This window comes from Fukomys damarensis, unplaced genomic scaffold (genome assembly GCF_012274545.1).
Source record: "Fukomys damarensis isolate Sample0158 unplaced genomic scaffold, DMR_v1.0_HiC HiC_scaffold_22, whole genome shotgun sequence".
In the NCBI taxonomy this organism is placed as follows: Eukaryota; Metazoa; Chordata; class Mammalia; order Rodentia; family Bathyergidae; genus Fukomys; species Fukomys damarensis.
The window spans coordinates 13,232,113-13,243,536 of record NW_022900934.1 but is presented as its reverse complement, the minus strand read 5'-3'; the positions used below and the strand labels follow the sequence as shown (position 1 = coordinate 13,243,536).

Here is an 11,424-nt window from a genome sequence, read left to right as displayed (position 1 = left end):
TTTTTTTTTTTTTTTTTTTTTTCCTTTTTTTTTAGTACCAGGGATCAAACTCAGAACTTTGCACTTGCAAGGCAAGCACAGTGCCACTGAGCTAAATCCCCGGCTTATTTCTAAAGTGTGTGTGTTTCAAAAGCAATACATGCATATCTATAATCCTGCATTTTTTTAAGTGAAAGCATTTAAGTAAGACTTAAGCTCCTTTGACCACCAACCAACCCCAGTGCATTCCTTGGGGATCTTCTGAGGAGATGTGTGAGCTTCCAGATCTTTCTTTCCCCAGCATTGTCTAGAGCCGCGTGAGGTATCTGATGTTTAGTGGGTTCAGCGTGCCCAGGAGAAGACCTGCCTCCTCCTGAGCGGGCCTCGCTGTGTTCATGGCCATCCTTGTCCACACTGCTCGGCAGTGGCTCTCAGGGTCAGGAAGTGGAAGTTCCCGGAGGAGGTGACTGCCCTGGGGGACTGCGGCCCCACATTTCACATCTCGCGTGTGCGCAGGCCGGGGGTCGCCTCTCTTCCGCCTTTGCCTGAGGTCCCATCCATTCTGTCACGCGCTGACCCGGGACAGATCAGAAGCAGATCCGAGGCCTCCCTTTCAGAGGCCAGGCCCAGCCCAGGGGGAGGCGGCAGTGTTTGGGGCATCAGATTCTCCCCAAAGCCCCCACAACTGCCAGTCCTGGGCGCTCTTCTCGCCGCCTGCGCAGTGGGTAACTCGATCCGGGTCAGCCGCTCCAGTATGAGGTAGCGTCTCGCTGAGCGACACAGTATTTTATGAAGTCCGAAATGTGATCGCTACTATTGTCGCACTTTAGCGCCCTCACCAATCCCCTCTTAGATGAGAAAAACAGCCTCCCCAAATGCCTTTCCCCTGACACGAAGGAAGCCCCTGGAACCCTGTCAGGGGCCCGGGCCTGGGTGACCTCAGAGGGGCCCTGGGGCCTGAGGGACGGACTGAGGGGTCTGGCAGGTGTTGCTCCAGGGGGATCTGCTATTCATTTTGTTCTCTGTGCCAGGGTCTGTAAAGTCAGCTTTGCCTCTGAAATCCAATTCCATTTGCACCTCTGGATGGCTGGGACAGAGATCCCTCCACCTCCAGAGGATGGCTGTGATCGGAAGTCTTACACTCAGGGCCAAGTAACCGGGTAAACTGAGGCAGGCCCAGTAGAGATGGTGGGGAGCCACACTGGTGGGGGTTAGGACCTCCGCAAGTGCCCCAGGCCCCGGGCCACTTAACTCAGCTCCAGAGCATGGTCCAGATATAGGAGTGCATCATTCCCAGGCACCACTAAACAGAAAGACAGAGAAAGCCCACCTTACATATGGGCCTTTGTTTCAGAAAATATTTTGCAACGTGTGGTGGTCGAAAAGGATAGGTCTCTGGGCCACTTTGCCATCTCTTCCTAATTGAGCTGGTCACCCCGCAGAGGAGGTATCGGCTGAGTTCCTGTGTCCCTCCTACTGCACCACTCTCCATAGGGTGTCCTGTGGTGACTCAGAGCAAGAGTCCTTTGCAGAACTATCTCAACCAGGGTGGTAAATGATCTTTTCACCCTTTTTATAGCCACAGAAAGCAAAGAGAAGGTAGCAGCGAGTCTCAGCCCAAGGACCTCTGATGTCCAGTGACAAAGCCTGAGTAGAACCCTTCGGCTCAGGAAGCCCACTCTTAAAGCCTCCCTCAGATTAACCAAGCAGTTTTCTTTCTCTCCTTGCCAAATTTTCCACAGGATTGTGACCAGATCCATGTGGACGATGTCTCATCTGATGACAATGGCCAAGACTTAAGGTAAGAATTCGGGGAATGCAGAGAGCTTCTCAGTTGGCCAATGATTGAGCTCATCTTGAATTCGGAAGTGGGGTAGGAGGCGAGGGCTGGGTATCAGGACAAAATGGGTGTGCTTCCGGCCAGAACCGAACTGGGGCCTCCCTGAATTCAAAAATCACAACCCGCCCCCACCGTAGCCTCTTTCCTTCACCTCTCCTTGCTGGCTCTGCTCAGCTTTCTCTCTCTCTGTTTGGGCTTTTCAGTTGTTTTGTTTTGTTTGCTGCCTACTAAGATAGTACATCCTATTGTAAAAAACGCAAGCCCTGACCTCACCTCCTTAAAAGGTTGGAAGTCTTCAGAGGTTTCACTGCGTTCAGAAGAACACATAGATTTTTACTATGAAATTGATGTTGTTCATACTCAGAACATGTTTCTTAAATGAGTAAGCAGCGTGTCTCGTGTCTGGAGGAAACGCTCCTAGGACCTGGTTTCCGGAAAGCAAGTAACCAACAGCCTACAACCAACCAGGCTGCTTCAGAGGAATGTGGCCGGAATGTTCCAAGCCCACTCCTGGGGAAACGTTATGAAAACAGAACCATGGTTAATCTGCGCTTATCCAAAATCATCGCAATTCAACACCTCCAGGAACATCAAAAACACCCTGAGAAAAAGTAACATGCTGGTTACAGGGCTCCTTGTCCTCTCATCGCGTGTGCTTCCCACGGTCTCCCAGCTTCATCCCAAACCAGAAACCAGCGTTTGCTTCTGCTGCGCTGGGAGCTGCAGGACTTTTCAGAGGCAGCACAGGCAGAAGCGATGGGTGGGCTGGCGCCTGCCTCCCTCTGCTGAGCCATTCTCAAGCCCTGTTTGCAGCCAGCCGGGCAGGCAGCAGTGCAGGACGCCTCCGCATCCGGAGTAGGCTAAAGGTAGCCGCGTTGTTTCTACGGGGTCATCTCTGGGAAGCACTCGGTCTCAGGGACCCAGTGACCAGGGCTCCCCGCTTCTGTCATTTCCTGAGCTGCCATCTCCTGCTCCGCCATTTATACCTCACTTCAAAGTGGTCCGCGGGACTTTTTCCCAAAAGAAACCAAAGGCCCCACAATTGGCTCAAGAACTGTTTCCCGGGAACTTACTGTACACGAAGTACCAAGCATCAGGCGTCCTTCCTTTGTTGGGCGCTTCAGTTAGGGGTGAGGACCGGCCCCACAGGGCCCTCATTTCATCCCATGCCCTTCCTGTCTGGAGCTTCACACGGCTCAGGCCCCAGGTCTCCACAGTAGCCCTAGGAGACATGGTCCTTCCCTCACCCCCGTTCCACAGCTGCGGAGTGTGAGGCTCAGAAAGGGCTCCGCAGCCTACTCAAGCTCACCCGGATCACACGTGGAGAAGGCAGCGCTCAGAAAACCCAGGCGGCCTGACCCAGGGCCCAACGCTCACCAGCCCCTCTGTACATCCTGGGCAGCCCCCTTGCCCTGCACAAGGAACCACCCTCTCTTACCAGAACTCTCAGGCATCTCCCAGGTCACCCTCCAAATGGACATGAGTGTGTCCTCTTCCAAGAGTAAATTCTAGCAAGATGGGAACTTTTATGTGGAGAGGAAGCACTGCGTGGCACTGTAATACAGGTTCTAGCCAAGCACGTTGGGGCACACCTATAATCCCAGCACTCGAGAGGCTGAGGCAGGAGGATCACCTCGAGAGTTCAAGGCCAATTTAGACTGCATAGTGAATTCAAGGCCAGCCTGAACTACACCGAAAGACCTTGCCTCCAAAAAAAAAAAAAGAAGAGGTACAGGTTCTAGAGGATAAAGCCATAGCCTCTGCTCCACGGGGTAAGACCCTGCTAGAAAGGGCCAGGGATTTAGCTTAGCGGTTCCACCGCCTGCCTCCCAAGCACAAGGACCTGAGTTCAATCCCCATTCAATCCCCAGTACCAAAAAAAAGAACCCTGCTAGAAAAGTGCCCAGAGCAGATGGAGCCTGGACAGAAGGCTGTCTGCATTTGTGATCAGATAGCTGCTCCCTTCTCCTAGTGGAACATTTTTTTTTTATCCTTGGCCCCTGTTTCTGTTTACCCAGCAGCAAGGCAGGCAAGATGAAGATTCTGTGATTCTGCGTACCATTCGACCAGCCCAGCAAAGGGAAGTTTTTGTGCAAACAGGCTGTTGAGAGAGTCGTACCAGATTTTCTATGGGTCGTTTAAATTTTTGAGTAATTCAGTAGAGAGCAGAGGAGAAAACCAATCGCCCATGTTCCTGCCCTGTCAAACGAACCATTTCCACCATGACGAGCTCCTTGCTTTCGGACTTAACACACTTCCGCTGGCAGAGATCTGTGAGGAGTGATGCGGCCGCGTGTGTCACTCTCTCCCCCTGACCCACACTGGCCGCGTGTGTCACTCTCTCCCCCCGACCCACACGGGCGCTCGAGCCCTCCCCAGGACCCTTGGAGGTTTAAAGGCAGCAGCAGCAGGAATGGAGAGGCACCCTCAGCTGAGGAAGTCCCAGACCAGGCGGCCTCGGCCTGACACCAGGGCTGTGTTTTCCTTCCCGGTGGGGCATCTCCACAGCCTCATACCCCGCCTCCTGTTCCTCCATGCAGCAAATCCCGGCCACACGAGACCTCCACAAAGGACGACATAAGGGGTCAAAGTCAAGGTTAAGAGGGATGTGTGTTAATTTCCCTGATTCCCAAGGAATTTTTAAAAAATGGAGAAATGACCAAACAGACATAAAGCAAATGGCTTCCAACCTTTACTGCTTTTTTCCAGTACTTTGTGTCAAACCCAAGGTCTTCGTACTGAGCTACACCCCAGTCCTTTTATTTTGAGACAGGGTCTCACTAAATTGCTCAGTTGTTCACACCGAGCCTGAACTTGTGGCCCTCTTGTGCCTGAACTTGTGCCAGGACTAAGGACACCACCAGGTCCAGCTTCCAGTTTTTATCTTCAATGAAGTAGCACTTCTTGGGCTGAGCATGGTGGCACACACCTGTGAGACCAGCATGCAGGAGGCTGAGGCAGGAAGATGGCTACAAGTTCGAAGCCAGACCGGACTACATAGTGAGTTCATGGCCAGCCTGAACTGCATAAGAAGACCCTGTCTCAAAACACAACAGGGCAGGGGATTTAGTTCAGTGGTTCCACTGCCTGCCTCACAAGCACAAGGTCAGGAGTTTGATCCCCCGGTACCAAAACAAAAACAAAGTAGCACTTCTCACATCTCCCACATAAAGAACAATTGAAGCACTCCAGGGATTTAGCCCAGCGGTTTGGATGCCTGCCTTGCGAGGACTTGAGTTCCATCCCCAGTACAAAACAAACAAAAAATTGAAGGATCAGAATATCTGCAGAATGATAGCGTCACTATTATTCTGGAAGAAATGATAATCTTATAATAGGTTTTCGCGAGAGCTCTGTGTCACTTATATCTGTATACTACTTTTGTTTTAGGAAATGTCCCACCACAGTTGGCAGTAATCTGCACTATAATTGTGCTACCCAAATAATTATAAAATAACATGTATCTGCACCTGCAGAGACTTGTGCATGTGTGTATGTGTGTAAACTCACTCATTAGACACACAAACACTATATATGTGCACAGACACATGTCTGTGCGTAATACATTTAGATATGCATTAGGCACATACTTACTGAGAAATCTCAGCGTGTGGAAGATGAGATGCCTCAGGAGTGAGATATCAGTTGGGAATTTCTCTCTTTTGTACTCACACTCATTACAGAGAGTGCAGAAGGATCTAACGGTACAAAGAGAGAAAAACCAGCCACACTCCCAGAGCCCAGCTTCCTGCCGCTCTTCGGGCCTCAGACCTCTGGTCCCGCATCCCCCGCACCTGGTGCCCTGGCGCCACACGCCTCGCTCCAGGACTCTGCGAGCCCAGATCTGAGCTGCTGGCGGAGGGAAGGAAGCTTGGCTCCCTTTCCCCTGCCGCTGTACTGCCGAGGGGTGAGCCGCCAGCCCGCTCCCATCCTGGCCCAGCTGTCACTTTGATCACTGCCGTGGTGCCACTTCTGTGACATCTCAACTCACGTGCAGAGCTTCTCGGTCTGACGTGCTGCTGTGGGTGGAGGTTTACACCCGCGAAATACCAGTTAGCAATGGGTTGTACCTGATTAAAGCAGAAATTAAAATAGAGAAATTCTGTCCAAAGCCATGCTGGTGTGATGATCAAAGTACTGGGGATCAGCTGACGTTTTCTTTCATGATTAACTCTACGTGCTAGGCAAGCACTCTACCACTGAGCTACATCCCCAGCCCTTTTTATTTTTATTTAAGACAGGGCCTTCCCTAGACTGACCTCAAATTCATGATCCTCCTGCGTCAGACTCCTTAGTAGCTGGGATTTCAGGCCATTTTTGTGGAATTCCCTTCGAGCTTTGAATTCTAAAGGGAGAGCACAGGAGACTTTGCTGAGCTTGGCTGCTACAAGCTGGGCTATCAGTTGTCCCCCAGAGGAACCAGAGGTGCTCACTGTGATACCAGAAGAAAGGGACCGGGCGTCACCTAGGCCAGTGTACAAGATGCTGGGCAGGGGCTAGGCTATGTGGCTTTGCTCCTGCCCAGTGCACCCACGCAGCGCCTGCACACGTCCAGAGGGCTCATGATAGCCCAAGGGCCTGCTGTGGCTCCGGCCCGGCCTCCCCACACTGACAACTTGGCCTCGCTCCATGTCCCCAGCACGTACAACTTCTCCACCGATGGCTTCCACGGCTCGGCCCCGGGCACTGGCCTGTGCCTGGGCGCAGGCGTGCACGGCGGCGTGGACTGGATGAGGAAGCTGGCCTTCCGCTACCGGCGCGTGAAGGAGACGTACAACACCTACCGGAACAACGTGGGCGGTGAGTGGGGGCCTCCAGCTGCCGCACTTGCCCTGGCGGGGGTACGGGGTCTCCTCGTGCTAGGCAGTAGGGCCTTACCACCTCACCTCTCTTCTCCACTGGCCCCAGTGTTTTGAGACTGAGTCTTACTAAGTACCTAAATTGCCCAGGCTGGGTTGGAACTTCTGATCCTCCTGCCTCAGCCTCCCAGAGTTCTGGAATCTCAGGTGTGCTGTGCATCCACACCGGGCTGCACCTCTCTCTTGACAGTGAGGAAGGTGAGGAGGGGACCAGGTACCTCTTCCAGAGCGCTGCGCTTACAGAGGCTGGGCCTGGGCGCAGGGAGAATCACCCCCCAGCACTGTGGGGCTCCCTGGGTCCTCAGCCCCACCTACACCCAGATTCTGAAGCTCCAGGCAGCCAGCCAGGGTCTGGGTTCTGCCAGCCCCCCAAGGGCTGTGGAGACGCTGTGGTATGGGGACCTGGTATGGTCCCTGGGGCAGCCACTGTGCCACCCTGGATGGAGCTGGTTACAAGTGCATGGCTTCAGGCTGCTGACCCAAAATCTGCACTTAGCAAGATTCTCCAGTGCTTGTGGAGGCCCGGAAGCTGGAGGACCCAGAAATCACTGGTCCTCCCGCCTGGCCCCCGTCAGAGCCACTTTGAGGCCCCTGGGGCTGAAGGTCACGGTGTGGCTGCAGGCAGGTCACCCGGGCTTGGAGCTCCCACTGGTTCTCAAGCCAGCTGGGGGAGCCAGCCTCAAGGACAGGACAGCCTTCCTCTGTCACATGAACAGACGTCTGGACGGGGCTGGAGACGGTTTAGCAGGGAAGCAGCCAGGCCCTGGGTCCCTGGTTCTGGAATTCTCTAGGCCGGAGGTCCTGGGGGTGAAGTAGTCTTACCCTGCTGCCAGGGCGTTTCTCACAGTTCCTGGCACCAGCTGTCTGGCTGTAGGGGGGTTGTCTGCCCGGTGCTGCTCATTGGCCCCAGAAGCTTCTAAGGCTCCTCCCTCTGTGCCCAGCCTCTGCCGCACGGTTCTTCCTCGATCTGTGGCCTTAAGCAGCTCACATGATCTGGTTTCCAGATCTGTGAAATGGGGAGAAGAGTACTTCCGCTTGGCGGGGTGCTGAGCGGTGCACGTACCCGGGGGGCAGGACTCCGTCTGTGTGTAGCAAGCACTAAACAGCAGCCTTCGTCACCGGCTCCCCGGTTCTCGTGGGTGCCCTCTGCTTTCCCCGGTTGCCATTGGTTCTTCAGGGCGGTCTCGTCCCTGGCTGTGGTCCTACTGCAGCTCAGTGCCAAGCAGGGAGTTGGCACGGCTCAGCGTACAGTGCCCACTCTGCAGGCTCGGCCTCGAGAGCTTTGCACTGCAGTAGCTCATTCACCCTTTACAACCTGCTGCATTGTATGAAGCAGAAACCGGGATCAGAGGGATTAAGTGACTTGCCCAACATCACACAGCCCAGGCAGGGGAGCCACTGTGGAGCCCTTGCCAGACAGCGCACCTCTTCTGCCCTCACGGTCGCTCTCGGGGGCCTCTCAGATGTGAGTCAGGGCTGCGGGGAGGAAGGGGCAGTCCCAGATCAGGGTCACCCTGCGGCTCAGCCACCCATACACGGAGCGGGGCAGCGGCCAGCAGGAGCTCCCCTGCAGGGAGCCAGGAGGTGCAGAGAGAGGAGAGCCAGCAGCCACTGCTCCGGAGAGTGTGGACTGAGTAGGGTACACGCGCGCTGGGAGCAGTCCAGAGGTTCATCCTGTAAACTGTGTGCCCACGGTCAGGCCCCGTCTGTGGATACTGCAGTGAACAGAAGGGACAAGGGGACCGGGCCTGGTGGTGACACCCATAATCCCAGCTACTCAGAAGGATGAAGCTGGAAGATCGAAAACCCAAGTCCAGCCTGTGCAACTTAGCAAGACCGTGTCTCAAAATGAAAATAAAGGGGCCAGGGATTTAGCTCAGTGGTTCCTCCGCCTGCCTCGCAAGCACAAGGACCCAAGTTCCATCCCTGGTACCTAAATAAATAAAACTAAAGGAGCCGGGATGTAGCTCAGTGGTGCAGCGCCTGCCTGGCAAGCTGAGGCCCTGAGTTCAATTCCTGGTATCAGAAAAAAAGAAAAAGAAAAGAAAAGAAAGAAGGGCTGGAGATACAGCCTAGTGGTAGGGCACCTGCCTAGCACTAGCTCAACCCCTGGTAATGAAAAAAACACAAGGCCCCCTTTTCCCAAGGAGTTCGTATTCAGTGTTTGGAGATCAACTGCCAAACCTCTCTATTATTTCCTCCCTAAGCTTACTTAACAAGTCAGCCAGCCTCAGAATTCCTGTTCTTTACCTAAAAAATAGAAATAAAATCAGTGTCCACTTTGAGGGACCTGTGAGGAGGATGAGAAATAAGACACGTTAGAAGCACAGGTCCCCACACTCAGTAAGAACTCAAAGGATGTTAGTTGTTATTTTTTATTATTGTTTATCTCCACCACAGCAATGTAAGCTCCTACGCTGTGTGTTTTGTCCATCACTATATATTCAGTGCTGGTACAATACTGAGCACGTAGAAGGCGATTCTGAATCTTCGCTGTATAGGTAGATGGGATGAATGGATGGATGGGCAGGTGAGTAGGTGAGTGTGTGAATGGCTGGCTGGACGGCTGGGTCTGTTGGTGGATGGGTGGGCAAATGAATGGATGGGTGGGTGGGGGTGGGGGATGGACCAGTGGACGGATGAAGAGCCAGTAGAAGGGTTAATCCGTCAGTCACTGCCAGGGTAAGATGAAGAGGGGCCGCTGGACAGAAGTTGACCTTGGATGTCATGGGATTTGAATACTAGGGATAGAGTAGCTCCACTCCCTAACTCCCCACCAGACCTTTCTGATAGGATGTTTACACCTTTCTTTCCTTTGCCTCCAGGTTTGATAGGAGCTCCCAAAAGAGAGACGTGGCTGCAGCTCCGAGCTGAGCTGGAGGCGCTAACAGACCTCTGGCTGACCCACTCCCTGAAGGCCCTAAACCTCATCCATTCCCGGCAAGTGCAGCCCCATTTTCCTGTGTGCCACTGCATTCTCTCCAGGAGACGGTGGCTCCTCTGCTCTTCCACATTCGGGGGAACTGGACTCCCAAATTCTCACTTGCACACTTGACATCTGTTAACGTGGTGTAAGTGTGCAAGGCACGGGGGAAACCTGGCACTGCTGGCAGAGCTGAGCAGATGAATGGAGAGACTTCCTGGGGTCCAGCAGGCTCCCAGATTCTAGATCAGAACTGGCCTGTGCTCTCCACTTGACCCCGTCCCCATGGCCGTCTGTTATCCTGCATTTGCTCCAGATCACTCATTTATGTAACCTGGGCCCGTGCAGCTAATTAAAGCTGCAGCTTTTGCAGTAAACCTTTGCTTTTAAATGAGCCAAGTATTACGTTCCAGTGTCAGGCAGCTTTAGGCTTCGAGGAGAGGAGCCGCTGGAGGACCCCTGGGCCCAGCCCACCTGAAGATGCTGGCTGAGCCTCCAACCCCACCTGGATTCCACTGACTCCAGGCTCAGGCTGCAGGGTGAAGAGGCCAGGCCTGTGTCCCCTCTGGGTCTGACCCAGTCTCCTGTGTCCTCAGGCCCAACTGTGTCAACGTGCTGGTCACCACCACTCAGCTCATCCCTGCCTTAGCCAAAGTCCTGCTGTACGGCCTGGGCTCCGTGTTTCCTATTGAGAACATCTACAGCGCCACCAAGACAGGTAGGGACAGGGCAGGAGGAGGTGGGAGCGCCCCACCCCCCAGGGGGGGTCACGAAGGAAGGGGACACCAGGGAGGTCTACGGAACTGCGCTGCAGGCTGGCTCCGGTCCCCAGACACCCTCCAGGCCATGGCTGGGGTTAAAGCAGCTAAAACTGAAAAACTGGGACTCACGGAATGGAACTGCTGTAGTCTTGGACTGAATAACTAGAAATTAAGTGTCGCGGCTTTACAGCCGATGACCTGTTTATGTCAAGGAATACTGGTTTTTCTCCTAGGAGGGTTTGTTTTTTTTAAATTTTTATATCACCTAAAAACATATAAGACTAGAGAATAAATCTAGTTGAGATGTTTTTAATTAGAAATGTGAACCTGCTTTCTCCGAAGCAAAAATTCAACTTACAATACTTTGGAAATATTTTCGTAGAGCAATTTTTTTTTTCCAGTACCAGGGATTGAATTTAGGACCTTATGCTTGTGAGGCAGGTGTGGTGCCACTGAGCTACATCCCCGCCATCTTAAAAGCAGTTTTAGCCTGTACTGAAGTTCTATATCTGAACGTAATATAAAGGTGCTTTGGATTTTAAAATCATACCAGTTCAGGTCAAAATAGCAATTAAAGACTTGTCAACAAGTCCTTACAAATCTTCTCATTTTCATACTACATGCCTCTAGTCAACTGTATTTCAAACCTCTCCTTGGGCTGGGGATTTAGCTCAGCGGTTCAGTGGCCTGCCTTGCAAGTGCATAGGACCCGAGTTCAATCCCTGGTACCAAAAAACAACAAAAAAACTTTTTTAGTGATTTTTTTTTTTTGAGACAGGATTTCACTGTGTAATTCAAACTGGCCTCGAACTCACTACGTAGCCCAGGCTGGCCTTGAACTTATGATCTTCCTGCCTCGGGCCCACCACGCACAGCTTTTTTAGCTTTGTGTGGAAATAACATACTACACGCCCTGCGTGTGCGTGTGTATGCACGAGTGTGCGTGCGTGGTGCTGGGGTGTGCAGCGGGCCGTCCCGCATGCTCAGCAGCTGCTCTCGCATGAGCTGCAGGCAGCCTCACTGTCCAGGTTTCTCACGTGGGCGCCAAGCTGGCATTTTGTG

General features: G+C 53.1%; 1 protein-coding gene across 5 annotated transcripts in view; it reads left to right on the top strand.

The window, feature by feature from the left end:
• Eya2 (EYA transcriptional coactivator and phosphatase 2) overlaps window positions 1-11,424 on the top strand; it is a 146,186-nt gene that overhangs the window by 130,756 nt on the left and 4,006 nt on the right. For 4 of the 5 annotated variants that reach the window (XM_010626243.2, XM_033767026.1, XM_033767028.1 and 1 more), the window contains 4 exons: window positions 1,722-1,780; window positions 6,459-6,619; window positions 9,504-9,618; window positions 10,198-10,582. In XM_010626243.2, coding sequence (XP_010624545.1) covers window positions 1,722-1,780; window positions 6,459-6,619; window positions 9,504-9,618; window positions 10,198-10,528 — 666 coding nt within the window. In that variant the 3' untranslated portion in view covers window positions 10,529-10,582. Of the gene's footprint in view, window positions 1-1,721; window positions 1,781-6,458; window positions 6,620-9,503; window positions 9,619-10,197; window positions 10,583-11,424 lie in introns of those variants that run through there. The other variant, XM_033767029.1, reaches the window with a different exon arrangement.